The following is a 27,998-nucleotide window of genomic DNA, read 5'->3' as shown; positions in this document are numbered from 1 at the left end:
ATATACACTATATTTCTGCTATAGCGTGGCGCGGAACCGGTTTAACTGAATGTTTTACAAGGTCAGGGTTCACATGCACTTCGATGGATAATGAATATTAACAAACAAGAGGCATAAAAAGATGAACAGCGTATTTTATTCGATACTGAAAACGATCGACCACACCCGTTTATAATACAGGAGATGAAAAACCGATGAGTCCTAAAAATGTCCCTCTGTTTGGGCAATTGTTCTACAAATGAAACAACTAAAGAAATCCCATTGGCACCAGTAGACATGGAATTTGTGATGGGCAGTCAGATTTTATTCCAAAACATTTCCAAAGCACAGTATGATTTCTGAAACATTTCCCGCACCATGAGCATGAAAAAGTTCACCTGCCCTCATGAACTCTCTGGTGTCTAACAAGGATTCCTTTTTGGTTAAAACTTTTCCCGCACTCCGCGCAAGAAAACGGACGCTCGCCGGTGTGAATTTTCTGATGTCTGTGAAGGAGTCCTACATCGGCGAAACATTTCCCGCACTCCGAACAGGAAAAGGGACGCTCGCCCGTGTGACTTCTCTGGTGTATGAGGAGGTGTCCTTTCTGAACGTACGATTTCCCGCATTCTGCACAGGAGTAGGGGTGCTCCCCGCTGTGAATTTTCTGGTGTCTAAGAAGGTCGCCCTTATGAATGAAACCTTTCCCGCACTCTGTACACTGAAAAGGACGCTCGCCCGTATGACTTCGTTGATGAGAAACCAGGTCTGCTTTCCGAATGAAACATTTGGTGCAGTCTGGACATGAAAACGGACGCTCGCCTGTGTGAATTCTCTGGTGCACGATAAGTTTTCCCTTCTCGCCAAAACTTTTCCCGCACTCCGAGCATGAAAACGTACGCACACCGGCGTGACTTCGCTGGTGTCTAAGTAGTTCCCCCTTCCCAATGAAACATTTCCCACACTGTAAACATGGTAAAGGATCTTTGTCCATGTGCGTTTTCTGGTGTTTGAGGAGGTTTACTTTCTGAACGTAAGATTTCTCGCACTCTGGACAGGAAAAAGGACGCTCCCCGGTGTGGATTTTCTGGTGTCTAAGGAGGTCTCCTTTCTGAGTGAAACTTTTCCCGCACTCCGAGCACTGAAAAGGACGTTCTCCCGTGTGACTTCTCTCGTGTCTTAGGAGATCTTGCCCTCGAACAAAACTTTTCTCACACTGTGAACAGGGCCAGGGGCGCGCATGTGGACGGGTCCTTCGATCTACAGAAGAGAGTTCAGATATAGAAGTGTGATCGATTTCAGTGTTTTATCATCTGTGTGATTGATTTATTGAAGTAGATAAAGTATAAATAAAGGAATAAAAAAACATCTCTTGATGCAACACTCCCCCCCCTTTCCAGAGCTGATCCCTGCAGACTCTGTTCTCTCTCTGCCTGAAGGTCTTCCTTCAGGTCGATTAACCCCTTCCAGTCCGGACACTTCCACCCCCTTCCAGTCCCGACACTTTTTCCCCCTTCCAGTCCCGACACTTTCACCCCCTTCCAGTCCCGACACTTTCCCCCCCTTGGTGTCAGTGGGAGGAATAGTGCTCCAGTCATTGGTGTCAGTGGGAGGAATAGTGACCCATTGTTGGTGTCAGTGGGAGGATCAGTGCCCTGTCATTGGTGTCAGTGAAAGGAATAATACCCCATAATTGGTGTCAGTGGGAGGAATAGTGCACGATCATTGGTGTCAGTGGAAGGAATAGTGCCCCATAACTGGCGTTAGTGGAAGGAATAGAGCCCCATCATTGGTGTCAATGTCAGGAATAGTACCCCATAATTGGTGTCAGTGGGAGGAATAGTACCGCATAATTGGTGTCAGTGGGAGGAATAATGACCCAGTCATTGGTGTCAGTGGGAGGAATAGTGCCCCAGTCATTGGTGTCATTGAGAGGAACAGTACCCCATTGTTGGTGTCAGTGGGAGGAATAGTGCCCTGTCATTGGTGTCAGTGGAAGGAATAGTGCCCCATCATTGGTGTCAGTGGGAGGAATAGTGCCCCATCATTGGTGTCAGTGGGAGGAATCGTGCCCCATCATTGGTGTCAATGGCAGGAATAGTGCCCCATCATTGGTGTCAGTGGGAGGAATAGTGCCCCATCATTAATGTCAGTGGGAGGAATAGTGCCCCATCATTGGTATCAGTGGGAGGAATAGTGCCCCATCATTGGTGTCAGTAGGAGGAATAGTGCCCCATCATTGGTGTCAATGGCAGGAATAGTGCCCCATCATTGGTGTCAGTAGGAGGAATAGTGCCCCATCATTGTACGTTCAGAAAAATGTGTATTTATTATTTTTTGGTGAACGTATCCTTTAAGGTAGGAATGCTTTTAATACAAGTGGGTGTGGTGAAATCAACATTAAGCCTTGCACCTTAGGGGTGTTTGGCTCACAGTGCTGCTCTCCAAGTAATTGTGTCTCTGTCACACCAATCCTAGGAGGGAAGGACGGATGAGCAGCCAAAGCCCTGGCTACTACCACTGTTGTTTTTATATGCTAGATTTCAAGACGAGGACATATAGTACACAGTATATTGGATAATCCACTTTAACATACCTGAAACGTTTCTGTGTTGAGTGTTCGCTACCTACCTCTGCTGACATCTAGAGAAGGTTCCTCTTCTTTAATTATCACTATCATTCCGACCTCCTCTGTAGACTGCTGATAATCTATCCCAGAGGTCTCCTCTTCTTCCTCCTTCACTTCAACTTTTACATACATCTGTTCTTCATGCTAAACCAATGATATGATAGAAGATAGTATCAAAAACATGAGCACCAGTAGGCTGAGACTATATAAAAAGGTATAATCTTATAGTTTGGAGACATTTTTGCATTCTACTCATCTACCTGATGATGGTGAGGGATGGTGTGATCTTCCTGTGTGGAATCCCAAGAATACAGAGGACGGGGACATCTCTCTGGTGGGTTTTCATTACTGGATCCATCTGTAAAGAGACAATAACATGTGCACCACCGTACAGTTTGGGCCCCACCATTAGACAAGAATACAGAGGATGGGGACATCTTTCTGGTGGGTTCCCATTACTGGATCCATCTGTAGGAAACACACTCACTGACTGAATACATTGTTTCTATGTGTTTACCGGATGATGGGGGACTTAGGTGGACCATTTGTTCTGTTCTCTGTTCAAATGAGAACATGTCACCTGTGGGGATGAGCTGATGTAGAAAATAAAAATGTAGTTGTTAGGTGGGGGCAAAATAGACTTCTCTGAAGAGGAGGGTTTTCAAGGATTGTCTAAAAGCAAATGGAGTAGGAGATAGGACAGACTGGGATAGGGAGTTCCATAGGATGGGAGAGGCTCGGTAGAAGTCCAGGAGGTGAGCATGGGAGGAGGTGACAAGGGAGCAAGAGAGCAGAAGGTCCTGGGAAGAATGAAGAGAACAATTTGGTTGATATTTTGAGACTAGGTTATTGATGTAGCTGAGAGCCGAGGTGTGGATGGTTTTGTAAGTTGTCGTTAGTATTTTTAATTTAATTCATTGGGTGAGTGGCAGCCAGTAGGGGGATTGGCAGAGAGGGGTGGAGGACACTGAATGGAAGCAAGTGGAGGGATTGGAAGAGACGGGTAGTAGACACTGAATGGAGGCCAGTGGAGGGATTGGCAGAGAGGGGTGAAGGACACTTAATGGACGCAAGTGGAGGGATTGGCAGGGAGGGGTAGTAGACACTGAATGGAAGCCATTGGAGGGAATGGCAGAAAGGGGTGGAGGTCACTGAATGGAAGCAAGTGGAGGGATTGGCAGGGAGGGGTAGAAGACACTGAATGGAAGCCAGTGAAGGGATTGGCAGAGAGGGGTGGAGGACACTGAATGGAAGCAAGTGAAGGGATTGGAAGAGAGGGTAGTAGACACTGAATGGAAGCCATTGAAGGGATTGGCAGGGAGGGGTGATGGACACTGAGCGGTTGGTAAGGTGGGGGAGTCTGGTGGCAGACTTCATGATGGACTGAAGAGGGGACAGCCTGTGTAAAGCTAATCCAATGAGTAGGGAGTTGCAGTAGACAAGGCGAGAGATAATTAGAGAGTGAACTATGAGCTTTGTTGTGTCATTGGTTAGGAAGGGGTGTAATTTCGAGATGTTTCGGAGGTTGAGGCAGCAAGATTTGGACAGGGATTGGATGTGGGCCTGAGAGGGCAGTTCAGAGTCCAGAGTTACCTCTAGCACCTTGGCATGTGGGGACGGGTTGATAGTTGTACCATTGATCTTGGCAGAGAAATAAGTTTATGTATATAATTTCATTGCTCACCTGAGATATCTGGAGATGGTTCCTCTTGTTTAACTCTTTCCATCATCTCAGCCTCCTCCGTAGACTGCTGATAATCCATCACACACACCTCCTCTTCTTCCTCTTTAACCTCAAATTTCATATACATCCATTCTTCATGCTAAACCAACAGAATGATAAATCATACCATCAAAATGTGACCGCAAAACAACTGAGACTACTTAGAAGAGTATAATCCCACACAGTATGGAGACACTTAGTGCCTCAGTTCCACCTACCTGATGATGGTGAGGGATGATGTGACCCTTCTGTGTGGAATCCCGGGAATATAGAGGCTGAGGACATCTCTCTGGTGGGTTCCCATTATTGGATCCATCTTCCTGATGATGGTGAGGGATGGTGTGATCTTCCTGTGTGGAATCCCGGGAATACAGAGGATGGGGACATCTCTCTGGTGGGTTCCCATGACTGGATCCATCTGTAGGAAACACACACACTGACTGAATCCATTGTTTCTATGTGTTTATCAGATGATGGGGGATCTAGGTGGACCCTCCGTACTGCTCTCTCCTTTACAATATAGTCTCCACTTACTGATTCTCCATCATGACGTCCTTGCGGAGAAATCTCCCTATAAATTAAACCTCTCAATAAGCACTGTCCCTGTAAAGAGGAAAGCAATTACCAACCTCTCCTGCTGTCTGACACTACATCGTTGAAGATAAATACCCAATTGAGCTTTCTTTGGAAATGAACATTTCCAGAAGCGTTGATCTCCTGGTCCTTGTTGTGCTCAGTAGTTAACCTCTGCTGACTTCCATGTGCCTACAGGAAACAATAGTGGTGTGGAAGTCTGTGGAAGTAGCAAGTGAGCACAGCGGGAAAACCAGGAGATTGAAACCCCCCGAAGTGCTAGTTTCTGAAGACACTTCATCCTGGGATTTCGGTTTAAAGGAGTGTCGTTTAGTGGGGCGGGTGGCAGATACAGTAAGTATATACTTCTTTCCCTTCTTACCCCAGGGGTGATTGATTCTCCATCATGACATCCTTCAGGAGATCGTACTACCTGGTGATTTGAAGATCTCCAGATCATTAATCATCAGTCCAGATACCTGAAGATTTTTGTATTTACTGCTCATTACTCACCTGCGGTGATATCTAGGGATTCCTTCAGTTTAATTGTCTTCTTCTTCTCATCCTCCATTGTGGAATGCTGACCATGCATCACATATACCTCTTCTTCTTCCTCTTTAACTTCCATATACATCTGTTCTTCATGCTAATTGAGCAGAATGATAGAAAACAACATCTTCATAATTTGAGTACCAATAGAATGAGACTACATAGAAGAGTGTAATCCCATACAGTATGGAGACACTTAGTGCCCCAGTCCCATCTACCTGATGATGGTGAGGAATGGTGTGACCTTCTTGTAGGGAATCCTGGGAACACTGAGGATGAGGACATCTCTCTGGTGGGTTCCCATTACCGGATCCATCTAAATGATGATGGTGAGGGATGGTGTGACCTTCCTGTGTGGAATCCCGGGAATACAGAGAACGGGGACATCTCTCTGGTGGGTTCCCATGACTGGATCCATCTACCTGATGATGGTGAGGGATGCTGTGATCTTCCTGTGTGGAATCCCGGGAATACAGAGGACGGGGACATCTCTCTGGTGGGTTCCCATGACTGGATCCATCTGTAGGAAACACACACACTGACTGAATCCATTGTTTCTATGTGTTTATCAGATGATGGGGGATCTAGGTGGACCCTCCATACTGCTCTCTCCTTTACAATAAAGTCTCCTCTTACCCGGTGATGTGAGGGGCGGCTGATTGTCCATCATGATGTCCTTGTAGAGGTCCTTGTGTCCTTCTAAATACTCCCACTCCTCCATGGAGAAATAGACAGTGACACCCTGACACCTTATAGGAACCTGACACACACAATGATACAGTCACCATCCAGACACATCCCTTGTCTGTTACTGGAGAATGTCCCAGAATTCCCGGCACTGTTGTAATAAGGAGGAGAGAAGAAGGTGACAAGTCAGTGACTGTAGGGGAACACTAGAATGTAAGCTCCTCTCGTACAGAGACTGATGTGACTGGCTCAGTGTTCTCTCAGTGTGCAGCGCTGCGGTATATGTCAGAGCCATAGAAAGCAATAATAAAAAACAAATGTTGTTATATGTGTGTATTATCATCTGTTGGAGATAAAAGATGTCACAGTGACTATGGAGGAAGAGGATGAACATGACGGGGAGTTACTGGGTGTAAACAGAAAATAACATCTTATTACCTCCTCTGCTGCCAGTTCCAGCAATGTCTCCTCCCTACTGCCTCCTGAGGTGCCTCTGACCCGGAACTTCCTGTCTTCATCCTACATCACTTCCTGTCTATGGTTTCATAGACACTTGCCATCTGTGCGTCCCACTCAGTATAAGTGAGATCACTGCCTTTAGGAGAATAGAGGACTTGTGGCCTTCATTTCAAAGTTGTATAGGAGCAGTCCTCCGAGATCAACCTTCACACTTGGCGGGGATCACCATAACACCCCAACCATGGGAGCGTCTTTCATAAAGTCAGCACTTTGTGTAGTACTATTAAAACAAAAAAAAGCCAACCGCTGTTTCCACAGATGTACAGCCTCCATCAGTCCATTGGATAGAAGAACCGCCTGCTCTCTAACCTTACCTTTATACATATAATAAAACATGTACCCATGATTCAGAAGCTGGAAGGCAAGCGCAGTCAACCATCACACTGGGAATAACCGTCACACCCCAACTAGGGGCACCTCCATCATGAAGTCATCACTCTGTGTCGTACTGTTGGGATGAAAAAATAAAGTTGAGTGCTATTTCCACAGAGATACAGCCTCCAATTTTCCACTGCATGACAACCTCCCGACCTATCCATCCAGGTGATGGATTTTACATTTCCATATCTGCAAACACACAAATGATTTAGTAGCTGGAAACCACCTTGATACAATATCTCTGAAGGTTCTCATTTTTCAGAGTCATGCTATAGCTAGCAGTAGTTGGTCACATTCAACTGGACTTGTTCTGTAAGTCTCAAGATGTTTCACTGCTCATCCCTCTGTAGTCCTTAACAGTTCAGGACACTTACCTAGGTATTTGTATCCACATGGTTCACCTTAATCCCATCACCATGGATTATGTCAAGGCAAATCTTGATTGACCAAGGACAAGATGAGGAGTGTTGAATGTTTGTGGAACTGATGTGTTTTAGTTACATAATCCAATACTATTATTTGAATGTCTACCACAGATGCTTTATTTTCCCTCAATTTACACAGCTGTAGGTTTGAAACAATATTATATATGGGTGTCAGGGCCTGGACTTGAACCTGGGACCTCTACTGTGTCTGGTAGTAACTCTTCTCACTGAGCTGCCTGGGATACTGGACAACACTCTGCCTGATCTATTGGACAATCCTACCTTGTTTTCTGCTGAACCTTGAACTCCTTGCTCCTCCCATGAAGTTCCTGATTTAAGCCATGTCTCTGCACTTCCTGTTTGCCAGATTATTGTGTCTTCTCCAGCCAGTATCTTGCTTTTGTCTCTCCTGCTGCCATCCATACCTTTGCTACTGACCTTTGGCTTGTTCCTTGACTACAATTCTGCCTCATCCCAACCTGCAACCATTTTTACCAATCTTTGGCTTGTTCCTTGACTACGATTCTGCCTCATCCCAACCGGCTACCACTTGTTACTGACCTTTGGCTTGTTCCTTCACTACGATTCTGCCTCATCCCAACCTTCTACCACTTGTTACCGACCTTTGGCTTGTTCCTTCACTACGATTCTGCCTCATCCCAACCTTCTACCACTTGTTACCGACCTTTGGCTTGTGCCTTGACTACGATTCTGCCTCATCCCAACCGGCTACCACTTGTTACCGACCTTTGGCTTGTTCCTTCACTACAATTCTGCCTCATCCCAGCCGGCTACCACATGTTACTGACCTTTGGCTTGTTCCTTGACTACGATTCTTCCTCATCCCAACCTGCTAACACATGTTACTGACCTTTGGCTTGTTCCTTGACTACGATTCTGCCTCATCCCAACCTGCTACCACTTGTTACCGACCCTTGGCTTGTTTACTGACTACGCTTCTGCTAGATCCCTACCTGCCATATCAGTTACTGAATCCTGGCCTGCTCACTTCCTGGTGGGGCGATCCTGATAACTGCGATCTGGTACTAACACACAGCAAAATCCATCTCTACCATCAGGAGCTCGGGTGAATACCGGTTAGTTCTTAGACCCCGCACCTCAGGTGAGCCTGGGTCATCTCGAAAGGGTGATCTACTTTTTTACCAATCCTGTTGGTTGGTCTGCTATAGCTACTGGTCTCTGAACCTGACCTCTGAATGTGACAATGGGCAACACATGGTGTCGAAAGGTAGGCTGCCCAATATGATTGGACACGAGTCTACTCACGTTCATTGGCCTGACCATACAGGCTCCTCTTTTTATTGGCGGTAGCAATCATTTTTTTCTTACTGGGTCCTTCAGTTGTGTTTGCAGTCCTATGGTCCCAAATGTGTGGGTTGAAGGGGAAGAATTTTCCTGCTATCATACAAACACTTATACAAACTAAAGCAATCTTTTTCAACCTTTTCAACTCCGAAGAATATTTGAAATAATACTCGGGTATCGAAGAACAGGGTGGGTTGGGGGTTTGACATAGGTGCCCTAACAGACGACGTTTGGATCAACATTTTGGTCTTGTTGGTATCCACACGGAGACTGTCCCAGTTGTTTATACCACACAGAACCTACCGCACCCCATTATATTTTTCTGATGGCAAAGGAGAGATAACCCAGACTGCCCTAGTGACAAGGAGCTCCAGTAGACCGTATCCAGAAGCTTAACCCCTTGATGCCAACATAACACAAATACGTGGCCTAACAGAACTGGGCTTTTTTCCATGGGGTCACATATTTGCATACCTGTCTGTGCCGGGAGCGCGCCGCACTGTGAGCTCCCAGCACAAAGACCCAGCACGTAGGTGATCTCCAGGGTGAGGTATAATATCCTCTCAGTCATGTGACTTGGGTCCCAGTCCATCCTCAGTGAGGTATAGGTAAAGGACACACAGTGAGCGCTCTCAAAGAAACAGCAGCTGAACATCCAGGATAAACGCATATAAAAATCCTCAGTAAAACATATACATATAAAAATGCAGCGCTGTAAAATGATCAAATCATGCAAATCAACACAATAGTAGTCCTGAAAAGGTGCTCATTAATTCCCAGTGCCAATGGAAAGAATGCAAACTAACCAGAAGCGCATTTAAAATACGCATGTGTGTAAGAAATCCTGGAGATTCCCCTCTCTCCCTCTGGTCAGAAAATGGATATGTGCTGAAATGGATGACGATAACGCCCTCTTGTGGGAAAACAAAATCCTGCAGGTCAGGAAGCTCCCAGGATAGGATATTCCTCTTCAATGGAACCAGGGCTGGGATTGAAATCACTCTGTGGCTGTGAAATTGGGAGAAAGACCCCTCACAGAGAACACAGAGAGATACTCATAGTGTAGTATATTACTTCAATTTATTTAAAAAAACCAAGTAAAACATATAATCAGGTGGCAAGTGAAAGTGACCCACTGACCCTCTTAAAATTATAGGTGGCCGCCGGGCCTCCACATGGCACCGGCGGCGTAGTGTCAACGACGTCCACAGGCTCCTCCTGACGCGTTTCGTGCACACGCACTTCTTCTGAGGTAGAGCAAGGACCATCATGACAGCAGCGCCGTTTAATTTATATAGTATCTGGCACATGTGCATTACGGCGGCCATTTTGTCGTAACCCGCGTGTCTGCCATTGTGAAGTCCACATGTGCGGCACCATTTTACCAGGGGCAAATTGCAATCAACATTATAATGACAGGCAATGGCAAATCTCCTGCAGTATATTGAAATGCTCACCCGAAATCAGGTATATCAAGCTACAGCATATAGTGCTGTAAACGTGATTGATCTACAAAATGTCTGGACATAATCCCATCCTCAGTGAGGGGTCCCGTTCTAATGATCGGGATCAGGGACTCCCAATTCCGGGTCACATGACGCTGCGATAGCCTCTGATTGGCTATCACAGTGATCAGTCATTGTACAGCCCAGCCCCCTTGTTTTTTTTTCTCTCTCTATGAATGGAGGAGAGAGATACATTGTATCTCTCTAACTCCTGGCATAGAGAGAACAAAAAATAAATGTTTGCAAGAAAAAAATAAAATAAATAAATATTAAAAAAGAAAAGAAAAAATAAAGAAAAATACCTGGATCAAGGTTTGGTCTAGTTCAGTGCCAGGGTTAATGTTTGGGTCAAGGTCAGGGTCAAAGGTCAAAATGTCAGGGTCAAAAGTCAGGATTTAAAAAAAAAATTGGTATCAGTGTGTTTTAGGTAAACAAAAACACAAAATGCGCACTATTGTTTCTGGGCTGTACTCCGGGTACAAACAACAAATAACACACCTATATGCAATTGCTGCGATCGTCAAGAGCTGGAAAATTTATTTTGGGTTGTTTTTTGGTGGTAGGTTATGGTAGTAACAAGAAACACACAGCTAAATTAAAAAAAAAGATGTTTTCTTTTACTATTTTGGGCCAGTTTTCCTTTGATAATAAAAAATGATTTTTTTTTTACTATTTTGGGTCAGTTTTCCTTTGATAATAAAAAAAATTATTATTTTTTTTACTATTTTGGGCCAGTTTTCCTTTTGATAATAAAAAAAATTATTTTTTTTTTTACTACTTTGGGCCAGTTTTCCTTTGATAATAAAAAAATTTTTTTTTTTCACTATTTTATGCCAGTTTTCCTTTGATAATTAAAAAAAATGATTTTTTTTTTACTATTTTGGGCCAGCTTTCCTTTGATAATAAAATTTTTTTTTCTTTTACTATTTTGGGCCAGTTTTCCTTTGATAATTAAAAAAATGATTTTTTTTTTTTACTATTTTATGTCAGTTTTCCTTTGATAATAAAAAAATATTTTTTTTTTACTATTTTGGGCCAGTTTTCCTTTGATAATAAAAAACAATTATTTTTTTTTTACTATTTTGGGTCAGTTTTCCTTTGATATTAAAAAAAAAAATTTTTTTTACTATTTTGGGCCATTTTTCCTTTGATAATAAAAAAAATGATTTTTTTTTTTACTAGTTTGGGACAGTTTTCCTTTGATAATAAATTTTTTTTTTCTTTTACTATTTTGGGCCAGTTTTCCTTTGATAATAAAAAAAAATATTTTTTTTTTACTATTTTGGGTCAGTTTTTCTTTGATAATAAAAAAAATATTTTTTTTTACTATTTTGGGTCATTTTTCCTTTGATAATAAAAAAAAATTTTTTTTTTACTAGTTTGGGCCAGTTTTCCTTTGATAATAAAAAAAAAATTTTTCTTTTACTATTTTGGGCCAGTTCTCCTTTGATAATAAAAAAAAATATTTTTTTTTACTACTTTGGGCCAGTTTTCCTTTGATAATTAAAAAAATTATTTTTTTTTACTATTTTGGGCCAGTTTTCCTTTGATGATAAAAAAAAATCAGGAGATATTCATTACCCTTTACCACCAAATGAAAGCCCAATTTGTCCTGAAAAAAATCCTCCTGGGTGTACAAAGTAGTTGTGATGATACGGACGGTTTTACTAACACATGTCAATGTTGCAAAATTGTGCTTAGGCATTAAGATTTGTTTTACCCTTAGGGCGTGAAGGGGTTAAAGATACAATAATAATTTTGTGCTAAGGGGCGGGGTCAGTCCTTTAGGGGAATTTTCTCTTTACACACCAGGCAGCTCCAGCCCATAGGCCAGGTAATGATCTTCCAAAGACACACTTGGCCTTGCTGGCCTCTTCAAACTGGGAACACTGAGCACAAAAGAACGAGAGGTGGTGCACCAGCCCTGCGCTTTACCCAAAATGCAATGTATTTGGAATTTAAAAGTGATATTCTCACAAACAATGCAGAACATGAAACCCACACATTTTAAACAGATCAACCAGAACAGGTAGTGCTCCTCCTGTAAGACCAAGCAAGTGTCCCAGGGTTCTGCAGTATCTAACGCGTTTCAAGGGTGTCCTCCCTCTTCCTCAGGGCCAGTAGCTTCATGCTCTGCATTGTTTGTGAGTAGTTCACCTTTAAATTCCAAATAAGTTGTTTCTTGGGTAGTGCTGGAACACAGCTCACTTTGGAGAGGTGGGGAGACCCCTGTCTCAGCTCCCCATATCCCTCTTGTGTGTAAGTCACCCTGTGCCTGTTAGGGGTACAGGGTGATCTGTCCTAATATTGGGGTGGGGGGTTGATTGTTTGATGTTGTGTGGTTGCATCCTATTGTTCTATTGTGTGTCTGGCTTGGGAGCAAACTATTATGGGATGTATGTGTTTATGTGTATTAGCTTAGTGGGGGGGGGGGGTGTCTCCAGCAGCCCTCCCTCCTGATGGGACTGTTTGCTGGTGTGAAGTTTGAATACCTGTGTGTCTTGTTATTAAATGTAGATTGCCCCGCCCTGTGTCATTATGCAGGGAGGGGGGACTGTCCCCTTGAGTGTATATATCTTGTATCTGTGTTCAAATAAACTAGTCTACCTCCTGGTTTACTTCAAGACTGGTGTCGTCTAGTCTTGTATGGTCGGCTGTGGTGTCTGTTGTCGGTGTTCAGATGGGGAACCAGTATTCTAACGGAAGTACTGAAACACAGTCTGGGTCGGTTCCATTACACTAGGTGTGACACAGAGGTGAGCCTCCAAGTCTTGAGAGGGGGATTCTTCTTCCCACTGATGCAGATGCTTTGAGAGAGGATTCTTCCTATGATGCAGATGCTGAGAGGGGGAATTGTTCCTCACTGACATTGACGACGTGGAATTCCTTCACTCATTATTTTTTTTTTTCCCCTGCCAAGGCCTTTGCACTTTTTTTCTCCCTTCAACGGCCAATGCCTTGACATTTTTGCTAACCATGACCAACAGGTGGGACTGATCTATACTCCTGACCCTCGCACCCTGTATCTTGTGCTGGGTGTTCTGCTCGTGATCTCTGCATTCTATGTTGTATAATACATACTCCCAACTACCGTACTATATACTGTATGCTAGGGATGCACCGATACCCGTATCTGTGCTGATACTGAGCATTTTCACAAGTACTCGTACTCATGAAAATGCTCCTGATACCGGAAACCGATACTTTGCGGGGGGGTACAAATCGCATGCGGTTTCCCCACTGCTCTTGTGTGGACCCAGGCTTGTCCTTGTTCACACATGAGCAGTGCAGGAAACCTCCAATGCTGAGGATATGTGGGAATATATACCATGGAGACAGATGCTCCATGTTCTCAGCTGTAGGAGAGGAGAGAAAGCGGTGGGGATTTGAAATCTCTCCTTTCCTTGCAGGGATGACAGTTCGGGCTAGAAGGCTTTTGATTGGTCAGCACCGTCACATAGATGGGACACAGGGATTCCAAATCCCCAGACCTGTAAATCAGCTTTCTCTCCTCTTCTTTCAGGTATGACAGTACAGGCTAGATGGCTTCGTACTGGTCAGCACCATCTATGTGACGGTGCTGACCAATCAAAAGCCTTCTAGCCCGAACTGTCATCCCTGCAAGGAGAGCAGAAAAAGTCGTGGTGATTTCAAATCCCCAGACCTGTGAAGCAGCTTTCTTGCTTCTCCTTGCAGGGATGACAGCACAGGCTAGGTGGCTTCTTACTGGTCAGCACCATCCATGTGAAGGTGCTGACCAATCAGAAGCCCTCTAGCCTGACCTGTCATCCCTGCAAGGAGAGGAGAGAAAGACGCATGGATTCCAAATTCCCAGACCTGTGAAGCAGCTTTCTTGCTTCTCCTTGCAGAGATGACAGTAAGGGCTAGACGGCTTCTTACTGGTCAGCACCATCCATGTGATGGTGCTGACCAATCAGAAGCCCTCTAGCCCGAACTGTCATCCCTGCAAGGAGAGGAGAGAAAGGGGATTTCAAACCCCTAGACCAGTGAAGCAGCTTTCTCTTCTCTCGTTGCAGGGATGACAGTACAGGCTAGATTAGGTTAGAAAAAAATGGCTGCACAAATACCATGTGATATAAAACAAATTGCATCCCCCCCCCCCCCCCATTTTATTCTCTAGGGCCTCTGCTAAAATATATAATGTTTGGGGGTTCTAAGTCCTTTTCTAGCGAAATAAGCTGATTTTGATATGTAAAGAAAAGGCCTTTTGATATGTAACGTGGATGGGCATTCTTCCCAAACTGATGGGCACCCACATCATGACATGCGAGGGCCACTCTGTGCTGGAGTATTGTGCACCCAGCTTGGGTGCCCCCTAGGGGTCCTGTAAACAATAGGATAGGCTCACAGTGAATGGGCAGAATGGCGGACGAGGAGGACCGTCGGCACTGGACCGAGGAGGAAGTTGGGGACAGTGCTAGAGCAGGAAGAGGGTAAGAGAAGATTGGTAATGGTAGGGGGGATATCAACACTATTAGGGGGACCTAATAATAGAAAAAAAAAATCCTTGAAAAATATAACAAAATGTCAGGCGCACTCCATTTAGTTCCTCTCACATATTTTTTTTTAATAATCAATGAATTGACTTCATACAGTAATGTCTCCGCCCCAAAAACCAACCTTCTTCGACGCGTTTCACCAATCCTGGCTTGCTCACAAGGATAGGGGAAGTCCTGGAGTTGCAGTTTAAGCTTTTCTATGCCTGCATATCTTCCAGTTCTTAGATCGCAAATTGCTACAGGAAGACTCCACTTGCGTCCTCTTTTTCGTCATGCTGGTCTACAGGCCGTATATGGTGTATTATTTTACTTTTTTCACGATGCTGAGCGATAGGTTTGCTTCCTTTATCCAAAAAGGCAACCATTTATTTATTACAGGCATTTATATAGCACCAACAATTTACATATTGTTCAGTCACATCCTTGCCCTCAAGGAGCTTACAATCTAAGGTCCCTATCTTGCATGCATACATATACGCACGCACATACTAGGGACAATGTAGACATTTATAAAAAAAAAGCTATATAGGGTGGCAGCTTAGTTTTTTTTTTTTTTTACATTATTTGGCGTGAGGTTTATTTATAATGTAGACATTTAGACAAGATCTAGTTGCCCAAGCAATGTAACCAGAATACCTGGAAGAGAACATACAAACCCCATGCAGATAGGGATAGGGTCCTGGCTGGGATTTGAACCAAGAGCATTTTATATGTGGTCTGATAAGGGACTATAGCTCCGGTTTTAAAGTAGGAGTCCGGTCAAAACCTGATGTAGTATCCTCCTAATGTAGTGTAGGCTGGCAGGTAAATTTAGTGAGCTCCACTGTATTTAGAGGAGCAGGGGTTTCTCACAGGCTTCTGCTCTGATTACTTCCCTCTGTATTCTAGAGGATTCTATTTATGTGACTCCAGCCAATCCCTGGGTGGTTGGTTGGAGAGACCATAAATAGTCTGAGGCTTGACGTAGTTCCTAGGTCCAGTCCTTCAGGAGGAGATCCCTGTGCAGGGGGCTGTGCCCCTTGGACAGACTTCAGAAGGAACCATCAGGAAGACACAGAGGACCTAACTAGGCTTAGCTGGTGGGCCTATTCACAAGCTTCGGTCCAGGAATCACATTGGGTTTGGAGAAACTCACTGTAGAAAGCCGGGAGGAAGTTGGTGGGATAAAGTCCAGCTGTCTTATGGCAGTGTGAGTCCCTCACTAGGAAGATGGTGGTTGGAGAGGCCATAAATAGTCTGAGGCTTGAGGCAGCAGGCAGAGTTCCCGGGTCCAGTCCTGCAGGAGGAGACCCCTCTGTGCAGGGGGCTGTGCCCCTTGGGCAGACTTCAGAAGGAGCCATCAGGAAGACACAGAGGTCCTAACTAGGCTTAGCTGGTGGGCCTATTCACAAGCTTCAGTCCAGGAATCACATTGGGTTTGGAGAAGCTCACTGGAGAAAGCAGGGAGGAAGTTGGTGGGATAAAGTCCAGCTGTCTTATGGCAGTGTGAGTCCCTCACTAGGAAAATGGTGGTTGGAGAGACCATAAATAGTCTGAGGCTTGAGGCAGCAGCTAGAGTTCCTGGGTCCAGTCCTTCAGGAGGAGATCCCTGTTCAGAAGGAGCCATCAGGAAGACACAGAGGTTCTAAGTAGGCTTAGCTGGTGGGCCTATTCACAAGTTTCAGTCCAGGTATCACATTGGGTTTGGAGAAGCTCACCGGAGAAAGCCGGGAGGAACTTGGTGGGATAACGTCCAGCGGTGGTTGGAGACCATAAATAGTCTGAGGCTTGAGGCAGCAGCTAGAGTTCCAGGGTCCAGTGCTTCAGGAGGAGATTCCTGTGCAGGGGGCTGTGCCCCTTGGACAGACTTCAGAAGGAGCCATCAGGAAGACACAGAGGTCTTAACTAGGCTTAGCTGGTGGGCCTATTCACAAGCTTCGGTCCAGGAATCACTTTGGGTTTGGAGAAACTCACTGGAGAAAGCAGGGAGGAAGTTGGTGGGATACAGCCCAGCTGTCTTATGGCAGTGTGAGTCCCTCACTAGGAAGATGGTGGTTGGAGAGACCATAAATAGTCTGAGGCTTGAGGCAGCAGCTAGAGTTTCTGGGTCCAGTCCTTCAGGAGGAGATCCCTGTGCAGGGGGATGTGCCCCTTGGGCAGACTTCAGAAGAGGCCATCAGGAAGATGCAGAGGTCACTGGAGAAAGTCGGGAGGAAGTTGGTGGTATAAAATCCAGAAGTCCAGCTGTCTTATGGCAGTGTGAGTCCCTCACTAGGAAGATCCTAGTGGATATCAGCAGGAGGCGACCAATGATCCTGTCGCTATGTGAGTAAATGACCCCAGTGCTGAAGGCCAGTGACTGTGGGTAGCTTTTTAATCTCTGGAAAATGTATTACTCACCATCAGCATAGAGATCCTGTAGGACATGACTTACTGCGCAGTTCACCTGGGAAGCTATGGAGTCCTCAGGCTGTTCAGTTCTACAGCGTACTGGGGTATCCCATGCTCCCCTCATCACCAAGCAAGTTCTAAGTTTCAATAAAACCATAAAAGACACCCCTACACTGTTCTTGTGCCTGGCTGTGGGTGCTCTAACTAGAACTAAGTTCATTAGTCGCTTCTACGGGGGTGCACTACACTAACTTGCTCCCACCCCCACTCTAAGCCCTATACTAACTGCCTTGGGAAGGAAAGGTGCTTATACTTACCTATCTAAGGGAGGTCCAATCTGGTGACATGAACAGCGCCCAACACCGGCCTTAGGGTAGAGGAGGGACAGCCAACAATGGATGCCCCAGGTTAAGTCACCGCCCAGGCTCTGCAGCCGCTGTTGTCTCCTCTCCCCTGAAGCCACCGCTGGGGAAATCCCATGAGGGCCCTTAGATTAGTTAAGTATAAGCATCTAACAGCGTATTTGGTGGAGGTGGTTTAAGCGGAGTTAGGTTTTGACCGGACTTCCACTTTGACCGCTTCCCGTCCGCCCTATAGCAGAAGTACTGCTACAGGGCGGCACGGGTGCGCAAAATCACTTTGCATTCCCAGGTAGGGGGCACACGCCCTACCCACGCCACCATCTGCAACCTCAGCTGATTACTCACCGGCGCCCGGTGATTGCCGAGCATCTCCGACGGGTGGGGGGGAAGGGCTGTTTGTAAACAAAGCAGTTCTCTCCCCTGTCAGCTCCTGCACACTGCTTTGTATAGCAGTGAAGCACACATTTACGAGTAGGGGGTGCGTGCGCCCTACCTGCGCCGCTATTCGTGGCCTCGGCTGTGATTTACTCGCTGGCACCCAGTGATCGCTGAGTATTACCGACGGGGGGAGAGAACTGTATGTAAACAATACAGATCTCTCCCCTGTCAACTCCAGCACACTGCTTTGGATGGCTCTGCATAGCAGAGCCATCCAAAGCAGTGTGCTTACAGTTGAAAGCACAGACACAGCTTACTGTGATACAGCACACAGTTAACCCTTTGATGGCCCCCAGATGTTAACCCTTTCCTGCCCAGTGTCATTAGTACAGTGTCGGTGCCCCCGGATGTTAACCCCTTCCTGCCCAGTGCCATTAGTACAGTGTTGGTTCCCCCGGATGTTAACCCCTTCTTGCCCAGTGCCATTAGTACAGTGTCGATGCTCCTGGATGTTAACCCCTTCCTGCCCAGTGCCATTAGTACAGTGTCAGTGCCCCCGGTTGTTAACCCCCTCCTGCCCAGTGTCATTACTACAGTGTCGGTGCCCCCCCATGTTAACCCCTTCCTTCCCAGCGCCATTAGTACAGTGTTGGTGCTTTTTATTAGCACTGTATTGGTGTCACTGGAGATGTCAGTGACACCATGTCAGTTCCCCCCAGTGTCAGAATGCCCGCCGCAGTCCCCCTATAAGTTGCTAATTGCTGCCATTACTAGTAAGAAAAATAAAATACAGTATCTATCCCGCCATTTGTAGGCTCTATAACTTTCACGTAAACCAATTAATTTACACGTATTGGGATTTTTTTATTTTTTTTTAGCAGACATGTCTCAGAATACATTTTGTCCTAAAATTATAACGAAATTTGTTTTTTTTATTTATTTTTTTTTTTACTGGACAATAGCAAAAAGTCGAAAATAGTTTTTTCTTCTCAAATGTGTCGGTCTTTTTTTTTTTTCATAACGCAAAAAAAAAAAAAAAAAAAAAAATGGACAAGCGATCGAATACCACCGAAAGAAAGCTCTATTGGTGGGGAAAAAGGGACGTAAATTTAATTTTGGCGCAGCGTTGCATGACCGCGCAATTGTCAGTTAAAGTAACGCAGTGCCGTATGGCCTGGTCAGGAGGGGGGAGGGGAATCCTCTGGAGGGGGAGGGGTTAAGTGCTTCCTACACTCAACATCTTTGCCAGTAGGTGGAGTTACATCTGACAAAGGAGCGAATATCCGCCTGACCTATCTGTTTGCAATAAAGCTTGTTGAAGTTGTTATAAAAAAATATACAGCAGTGCAGCTTATGTATTAAAATGCCTGGAGGGGAGAAAGCAGACCCAGGAGAAACTGCGCACCTGTGACTGTTCGCTCTATGTGTTTGCCTGGAGTGTTTGTGTTTTTAGATATATTTTCATTCGGAACTCAACAAGAAAAAGGACGTTCTCCCGTGTGGCTTCTCTGGTGGGTAAGAAGGTCTCCTTTCCGAGTGAAACTTTTCCCGCACTCCGAACATGAAAAAGGACAGTCACCCATATGTCTTCTTTGGTGGGTAAGAAAGTCCGCTTTCCGCATCAGACATTTCCCGCACTCTGAACACAGAAAAGGACCCTTGCCCTTGTGACTTCTCTGATGTCTGAGAAGATCTGCTTTGTGTATGAAACATTTCCCGCACTCTGAACACGAAAAAGGACGTTCACCGCTGTGACTTTTCTGGTGTCTAAGAAGATCTCCTTTCTGAATGAAACATTTCCCGCACTCTGAACACACAAAAGGACGTTCACCTATGTGGCTTTTCTGGTGCGTGAGAAGGCTTCCTTTCTGAGTGAAACATTTTCCGCACTCTGTACAGGAATAAGGGCGCTCGCCCGTGTGAATCCTCTTGTGTCTAAGGAGGTCCGTTTTTTGTATGAAACATTTCCCGCACTCCGAACATGGAAAAGGACGCTCGCCTGTGTGGCTCTTTTGGTGTCTAAGAAGATCTCCTTTCTGGATAAAACATTTTCCGCACTCTAAGCATGCAAAAGGACGCTCACCAATGTGACTTTTCAGGTGTGTGAGAAGATGTCCTCTCCAAGGGAAACTTTTCCCGCACTCTGAACATGGAAATGGACGCTTGTTTGTGTGGGGCCCTTGGTTTGCTGAAATCAATTTTTCCGTTTGGAAACCTTTAAGGCCTTCAGAACTCACGAGTGTTTTATCATCGACTCTGCGATGTGTAGTTTGGGTAGCTGGGTTTTCTCCTGGAAGATAATATGCAGCGCCATGGTCTCTTGGATTGGAATCTGGAGTTATAATTCGATGTCCCTCAGAGGTATTCCAGACATCGCATTTATCTGTTGGAAAAAAGGATTTTATCAATCATAAAAGCACATTCAGTTTTCATGTATTCGGCCTCGTTTACACGCGCTTCAAAATGTGGTGTTGGACACGCTTTTTTTTTAACCGCCTCCCGCCCGCCATATAGTCCAATGATAAGCGCAAGGTGGTTCTCTCGTTCTGGGAGGACGTCATATGACGTCGTCCCATTCTTACCGTGCATGCGCACCTTCGGGAGTGCACAGCGTTGCAATCGGCGGTGCGCTGTGTCCCTCGGACACAGCGGCTCACTGATCAACGGAAAGAGCCGAAGAGGTCGGCTTGGTCATGTGATCAGCTGTGTCCAATCATAGCTGATCGCATGTAAATAAGGAAATGTCGGTTATCGGCATTTCTCTCCTCACGAGCTGTCACGCTGACAGAGGAGAGGAGAGCTGGTAATCGGCATTCCTTGGAGGGGACATGTACACTGATCATCAGGGCACTGATGATCAGTGTGCCCTGATGATCAATGTAGCCCAAGCAGTGCCACCTGTCAGTGTCCATCAGTGCCACATCAATGTCACATTTCAGTGCCCATCTGAGCTTCCTTTCAGTATCACCCATCAGTGCCACCTATCAATGCCAGTCAGTGCCACATATCAGTGCCAGTCAGTGCCACCTATCAGTGCCACCTATCAGTGCCAGTCAGTGCCGCCGATCAGTGCCAGTCAGTGCCGCCTATCAGTATGCATCAGTGCCGCCTATCAGTGCCCATCAGTGCTGCCTATCAGTGCCATATATGAGTGCTGCCTTTCAGTTCCCATCAGTGATGCCTGTCAATGCCCATCAGTGCCACCTACCAGTGCCTCCTCATCAGTGCCCATCAGTGCCATCTATCAGTGTCCATCAGTGCAGCCTATCAGTGGCCATCAGTGCCGCCTATCAGTGCCGCCTAACAGTGCCAGTCAGTGCCGCCTATCAGTGCCAGTCAGTGCCGCCTATCAGTGCCATATATGAGTTCTGCCTTTCAGTGCCTATCAGTGATGCCTGTCAATTCCCATCAGTGCCACCTACCAGTACCTCCTCATCAGTGCCACCTAACAGTGCCCATCAGTGCAGCCTATCCATGCCCATCATTGCAGCCTCATTAGCGCACATCAGTGAAGGAGAAAAATCACTTATTTACAAAATTTTATAACAAAAACTAAGAAAAAAGTTTTTTTTTTTCAAAATTTTCAGTGTTTTTTTTGTTTGTTTAAAAAAAATAAAAAACCCAGAGGTGAATAAATACCACCAAAATAAAGCTCTATCTGTCACAAAAAATGCTAAAAAATTTCATATGGGTACAGTGTTGCATGACCGCGCAATTGTCATTCAAAGTGTAACAGCGCTGAAAGCTGGAAATTGGCCTGGGCAGGAAGGGGGTGTAAGTGCCCGGTAGGCGAGGGGTTAAAGCACTCTAAATGCCAATCAAAGCACCTGTCACTAAATATAATGGTCACCTTACAGTTCTGTTCACAGTGTTGTGTTTGCTTCACTTCCAAAATTATACCCCGAGGGACTTTCTTGGTGCTTCAAAGCGTCTCAGAAGCCTCCATACAAGTCTATGACATTGCCTGCTAACAGCACCTAGAGCTTCGGAGAGGCCTTTATTCAGAGTTAGCTTCGCTTTGTTTTCACATCCGATTCATGTGTATATACTCTGGAAGTGTCTGACGCAGATGTCACATTTGGTGTGCAGCGTGGAGCAGCAGGAAGGCAAGCAGGGTCCGGAATAGAACAGAGCAGCTAACAGTCAGCACACATGGTGTGCAACATAGGGATGCTATGGAGGAAGGTGAGCGGGGACCGGAGCGGGAAGAGGATCAGCAAACCAGAGAATCAGCAGAGCGGGGGGTTACCACTAAGCGCGGGATCAGCAGAGCAGGGGGTTACTACTGAGCAGGGGATCAGCAGAGCTGGAGGTTACTACTGAGCTGGGGATCAGCAGAGCTGGGGGTTACTACTGAGCTGGGGATCATCAGAGCTGGGGGTTACTACTGAGTGGGGGATCAGCAGAGCTGGGGGTTACTACTGAGTGGGGCATTAGTAAAGCTGGGGGTACTACTGAGCGGGGGATCAGCATAGCTGGGGGTTACTACTGAGTGGGGCATTAGTAAAGCTGGGGGTACTACTTAGCGGGGGATCAGCATAGCTGGGGGTTACTACTGAGTGGGGCATTAGTAAAGCTGGGGGAACTACTAAGCGGGGAATCAGCAGAGCTGGGGGTTACCACTGAGTGGGGCATCAGCAGAGCTGGGGGTTACTATTGAGTGGGGCATCAGCAGAGCTGGGGGTTACTACTGAGTGGGGCATTAGAAGAGTTGGGGGTACTATTGAGCAGGGGATCTGCTGAAGCAGGGTACCGGTGAGCTGGGAATCTGCTGAACGAGGGTACTAATGAGCTGGGGATCTACTTGGACCTTTTAAAACAAGTAAAAAAATCAGAAAACCAGAGGATCAGCAGAGCTGGGAGTTACCACAGAGCGGGGGATCAGCAGAGCTGGCAGTTACCACTGAGTGGGGCATTAGCAAAGCTGGGGGTACTACTGAGTGGGGCACCATGAGAGCTGGGGGTACTATTGAGCAGGGGATCTGCTGAAGGAGGATACCAGTGAGCTGTGGATCTGCTGAACAGGGGTAACATTGAACTGGGGATCTGCTGAGTAGGGGTACTACTGAGCAGGGGATCTGCTGGACGAGGATACCAATGAGCTGGGGATTTGCTGAACAAGGGCACCAATAAGCTGGGGATCTGTTGAGTGGGGGTACTACTGAGCAGGGTATCTGCTGGAGGATACCAGTGAACTGGGGATCTGCTGAACAAGGGTACCATTGAGCTGGGGATCTGCTGAGTGGGGGTACCAATGAGCTGGGGGTTTGCTGAACAAGGGCACCAATAAGCTGGGGATCTGTTGAGTGGGGGATACTAATGAGCAATGGATCTGCTGAACGAGGGTACTAATGAGCTGGGGATCTACTGTGATCCTTTAAAACACGTAAAAAATCAACACACGAACAAGGCATTTGCCAAGCTTTATTAAAGCTTCAAAAATGCATCATCGAAGCATCAAACACACATCAAAAAAACCACGTTGACGTGGTAGGCACCTTCATGTGTGTTGAAGTAGAAGGAAGTATAAACGAGCCCTTCCAGTCAGGAGTCATCTTGCCTCTAGATGGAGGAGGCGATCATAGGGTATAAACACATTAGATACATTATGTGTGAATGTTTGGTAATGAGGCCCTCAGAGTTAGCCGAGGTTCCTCAATGGACATTGGTTTGGCTACCTTACTGGGGAACAAGTGTCCCTTTGTTACTCAGAGCACCATCACCCTTCCCAGTGCTAACAGGCCATGCAACTGATTATGGGGATCTTCTCCTTGTACACATTTATGACCTGAAGAATTGTGGTGCTGGGAAGGACAGAAATGAAGGCGGAGGACAACCCAACAGAGACACGAGGGGAAGAGATACTGGCTTCGGGAGTCAGTACATCCAATGAAGGCTTTCTCCCCAAGATGGACCTTCAAAATAAAATGCACAACTCCAGTTTTATCATTCATAATCCAGTCTCCTCTTACCCAATGATGTGAGGGGCGGCTGATTGTCCATCATGACATACGCATTTATGACCTGAAGAATTGTGGTGCTGGGACTGACTTCTAAACCCCATTGGCAACAAGGGAAAGCTGAAGGAAGAGACTAGAGAAATGCAGGAGGACAACCCAACAGAAACACGAGGAGAAGAGATACTGGCTTCGGGAGTCCGTACATCCAAAGAAGCCTTCTCCCCGAGATGGAATTTCAAAATAAAATGGACAACTCTACTTTTATCATTCATAATCCAGTCTCCTCTTACCCGGTGATGTGAGGGGCGGCTGATCCTCCATCATGACGTCCTTGTAGAGGTCCTTGTGTCCTTCTAAATACTCCCACTCCTCCATGGAGAAATAGACAGTGACATCCTGACACCTTATAGGAACCTGACACACACAATGATACAGTCACCATCCAGACACATCCCTTGTCTGTTACTGGAGAATGTCCCAGAATTCCTGGCAACGCTCACCTCTCCTGTCAACAGCTCCATCATCTTCTTGGTGACTTCTATAATCTTTTGCTTCTTGCTCTCGGGTATCAGGGATGGAGGTGTAGAGGACTCATGGGGACAACTACTGGGAGCCAGTATATTAGATGACCTTTTCACAACTTTGTAATCCTGTTAAAAACATACAGAGCAATTTTCACCATGTGATCTCCCAGAATCCTCCTCACCTCTCCGGTCAGGTCTGTGTTTTATTAATAGAGATGAGAGTGATGTCATGTGACCTCCCAGAATCCTCCTCACCTCTCCGGTCAGCAGGTAGATGATCTCCAGGGTGAGGTCTAACATCCTCCCCGTCAAGTGACTCCACTGCTTGTCCATCCTCTTGATCGTCGTCATGTGATCTGTACCGGGCTTTCCTTTCTGTAGACAACAATCAGATGTGCAATAAAGAAGATCAATCATGAGAGAAAAAAGCCCCCCCCCAAACCTAAAAATATAGGCGTTCCATAGGGGGAGGGAAGGAGTTACATCCAGCACCGAGCCCCGTCTTCTCGACATTCTGCAGCACTGTGAGCTCATCTCTCCCATTCAGTGCTCACAGAGTGCGGAGTTGCAGCCTGCTATGCAGGACACAGAGAGAGTGGAAACTGTCAGCTTGTGTGGTCAATGATTGCTGCTGGAGGAAAGGGTTTCCATTCACAAAAACACAAGCTGACAACGGCACACAACTGACACAGCCTAGTGTAACACCTTCTTGTATTTTATTATACAACCGTGTGTGATTGTGGGGGAGGGGACATTAGAGTGTAATTTTTTTGTTTATTAAAATCTTGCAAACAAACATAATAAAAATCATATTTACATATATACAGAATAAAATATATATAATTAAAAAAAACCAGCTTACTTCAGCAAAATAATAACAAATCCTGACCGTCACCTAAACACACCCTCAGGCTAAGAAACGATTAAACATTGATCCCATGCATGCAGCCTTTCTTCAAAAATCTGATGTTACAAAAATCTAGGGGACGTGAAAGGACAGAAAGAGAAGCCACGCCCTCAGAGACTGACAGACAGCAGCTACAGGGACCTGACATTTCTCCACGCCTTTGTCCAGGCTCCCAGCCGCCACCTGTCCTTCTCAAGACCCCGAATCTTCCCAACCTCACCCCGAATGTTGTTCACCACCACCTTGACAGGAAGGACTTTTTTGCGAATGGAAACCTGACACCGTGCATTCCACGTGTAGTAACGGACTGCTAAGCTAACTAGAAAAAGTGTCTCAAAATCAAAGTCCTGGCGAGTCTGAAAGGCTCCATAAGACCACTCCGCATAACTCAAGTGGGAAAGGAAAGGGATCCCCAGAGCCCCACCCACCGGCTTGTAGATATCTATATTGAAGGGGCACTGAAGCAAGAAATTATCCATCGTCTCCTCCACCCCACCACACTCCACTCTTGGACAACCACGGTTCTCCACAGAGCGATGCTTCAGGTTGCCCTTCACATAGAGTCTGCCATGAAACGAGAGCCAGGCCAAATCCCGAAACTTTAAAGGGATTCTCTCCAGATTAATCAAATGCAGGCCCTCTCTCATAACTGGGCCTGGGCAATTCCTCAAGGCCAATGGTTCGCTAAAGGCAAATTCAACAACCCTCTTCTCCAGGGCCTTCCTCGGAAGAGACTTCATTTCCTCCACTGTCACTCGCCATTGCCAAAGCATTTTCAGACATGGGGCAACATAAGCCGGGAGCTTACCATGTTGGACCCTCAGGCTTTTCACTGGCCCACCATTCTCCCAGCTCCGCAGAAAAGGCCTAAACCAGGACTGAAAAATACCAACCCACCCAGGCGGTTCCTCTGCCAGCATGCTACCAAAATGATGTTTCAAAAACATCAGAGAAAAGAAAACCACCGGGTTGACCATACCTAGGCCACCCATCCGCCTGGGAAGGTAGGTTACAGACCTCTTAATAAGGTTCAGTTTGTGCCCCCATAACAGCTGGAAGAAACAACTGTAGATCCTCGCATAGAGAGACACTGGCAAAACACAGACAAAGCTGACATACAGAAATACTGGGATCAGGTAAGTTTTAATCAGGTCAATCCTTTCCCTGTAAGAGAGTTTCCAATCCTTCCAGCTGGCCACCTTGGCATCGGCATCTTGTAGCCTGCTTACCCAATTTGCAAGGCCGTAATCACCGGGACCAAACCTGATGCCTAAAACTTTCATTTCCTGCTGGGGCTCTGGGAAGGCGTCCGGAAGGGTAAAGCCTTCGCCTTCCTCTCCCATACAGAAAACCTCACTCTTATCCTGATTGATCTTTGAGCCAGATGTCTCAGCATACTGTTCCATCACCGAGACCACCTCCTCCGCCTCCTGCATCCCGGAGATGAAAACAGACACGTCATCAGCATAGGCCACGACCCTCAGAGGGGGCTCCCCAGGAATGCCCAAAGGAACTCCACACAACGGTCCGCTCTCTAACCTCCGAATGAAGGGATCGATTACAAACGCATATAGCAGAGGACTCAAAGGACATCCCTGACGCACACCTGAGCCAACCTCAAAGGGCTGTCCAATCCAACCATTTACAAGCATGAAGCTTTCAGCCCCTCTGTATAAAGTCTTTAGCCAATCGATAAAGTGACTGTGGGGGAGGGGACATTAGACTGTAAGCTCCTCTGGTTCAGAGACTGATGCGACTGTGGGGGAGGGGACATTAGAGTGTAAGCTCCTCTTGTACGGAGGCTGATGCGACTGCGGGGGACATTGGAGTGTAAGCTCCTCTGGTGCGGAGACTGATGCGACTGCGGGGGAGGGGACATTAGAGAGTAAGCTCCTCTGGTACGGAAACTGATGTGACTGCGGGGGAGGGGACACTAGAGCGTAAGCTCCTCTGGTACGGAGACTGATGTGACTGCGGGGGAGGGGACACTAGAGCGTAAGCTCCTCTGGTACGGAGACTGATGTGACTGTGGGGGAGGGGGCATTAGAGTGTCAGCTCCTCTGGTGCTGAGACTGATAGGACTGTGGGGGAGGGGAGATTAGTGTCAGCTCCTCTGGTACAGAGACTGATGTGACTGGCTCAGTATTCTCTGTACAGCGCTGCGGTATATGTCAGAGTTATATAAATGTATAATAATAATATGGAGATAAAAGATGTCACAGTGACGATGGAGGAAGAGGACGGACATGACGATGGATGATGAGGACGGCATGATGATGGAGGAAGAGGACGGACATGACGGGGGGTTACTGTGTGTAAATAGAAAATCAGATCTTATTACCTCCTCTGCTGCCAGTTCCAGCAATGTCTCCTCTCTACTTCCTACCAGCTCATTTCTGACCCGGAACTTCCTGTTTGTAGATTACATCACTTCCTGTCCATATGCTACACATGTTGCAAGGGACGTCACCTCCCTAGTGGAGAATGGAGGAACTGCAGCCTATACTCAAGTTACTGTATATACAGTATGTTATAGCCTATGCGGGAAATTAGGCATTCTATTTTATCAAATAAGTAAATGGAAAGTAAATGAAGAGGAAATCCAACCAATATTTGGTGTGACCACCCTTTGCCTTCTTCTAGGTAGACTTGCACACACTTGTTGAAGAAACTCGGCAGGTAGG

General features: G+C 46.2%; 2 protein-coding genes across 2 annotated transcripts; both read right to left on the bottom strand.

Moving 5' to 3' along the window:
• Positions 1 to 114: 114 nt before the first annotated feature.
• LOC149453261 (uncharacterized) lies at positions 115 to 6,221 on the bottom strand. Its single transcript, XM_089688578.1, has 8 exons — positions 6,090 to 6,221; positions 5,672 to 5,973; positions 5,418 to 5,550; positions 4,550 to 4,749; positions 4,293 to 4,431; positions 2,869 to 2,966; positions 2,611 to 2,752; positions 115 to 1,239 (listed from the first exon to the last, which is right to left on the bottom strand). The coding sequence occupies exons 1-8, from the start codon at positions 6,172 to 6,174 to the stop codon at positions 374 to 376; spliced, it is 1,965 nt and encodes a 654-aa protein (XP_089544704.1). The 5' UTR covers positions 6,175 to 6,221; the 3' UTR covers positions 115 to 373.
• An 8,634-nt stretch (positions 6,222 to 14,855) lies between these two features.
• LOC149453260 (uncharacterized) lies at positions 14,856 to 27,705 on the bottom strand. Its single transcript, XM_089688508.1, has 5 exons — positions 27,656 to 27,705; positions 24,663 to 24,782; positions 24,384 to 24,533; positions 24,174 to 24,297; positions 14,856 to 20,306 (listed from the first exon to the last, which is right to left on the bottom strand). The coding sequence occupies exons 2-5, from the start codon at positions 24,756 to 24,758 to the stop codon at positions 19,396 to 19,398; spliced, it is 1,281 nt and encodes a 426-aa protein (XP_089544634.1). The 5' UTR covers positions 24,759 to 24,782; positions 27,656 to 27,705; the 3' UTR covers positions 14,856 to 19,395.
• Positions 27,706 to 27,998: the final 293 nt, after the last annotated feature.

The sequence above is a fragment of the Staurois parvus genome, unplaced genomic scaffold (assembly GCF_062004578.1).
Source record: "Staurois parvus isolate SC_StPar_1 unplaced genomic scaffold, SC_StPar_1.0 ptg000449l, whole genome shotgun sequence".
Lineage (NCBI taxonomy): Eukaryota > Metazoa > Chordata > Amphibia > Anura > Ranidae > Staurois > Staurois parvus.
This window is presented reverse-complemented; position numbering and strand designations above follow the sequence as displayed.

Coding starts and splice junctions, on each gene's coding strand:
- LOC149453260 (XM_089688508.1), bottom strand. CDS start 24,758: ATGACGACGATCAAGAGGATGGACAAGCAGTGGAGTCACTTGACGGGG. Junction 24,534..24,662: donor TCTACCTGCTGACCGGAGAG/GTGAGGAGGATT, acceptor TGTTTTTAACAG/GATTACAAAGTTGTGAAAAG. Junction 24,298..24,383: donor TGGAGCTGTTGACAGGAGAG/GTGAGCGTTGCC, acceptor TGTGTGTGTCAG/GTTCCTATAAGGTGTCAGGA.
- LOC149453261 (XM_089688578.1), bottom strand. CDS start 6,174: ATGGAGGAGTGGGAGTATTTAGAAGGACACAAGGACCTCTACAAGGAC. Junction 5,974..6,089: donor GCCGCCCCTCACATCACCGG/GTAAGAGGAGAC, acceptor TGTTTCCTACAG/ATGGATCCAGTCATGGGAAC. Junction 4,432..4,549: donor TCATCCCTCACCATCATCAG/GTAGGTGGAACT, acceptor CTGTTGGTTTAG/CATGAAGAATGGATGTATAT.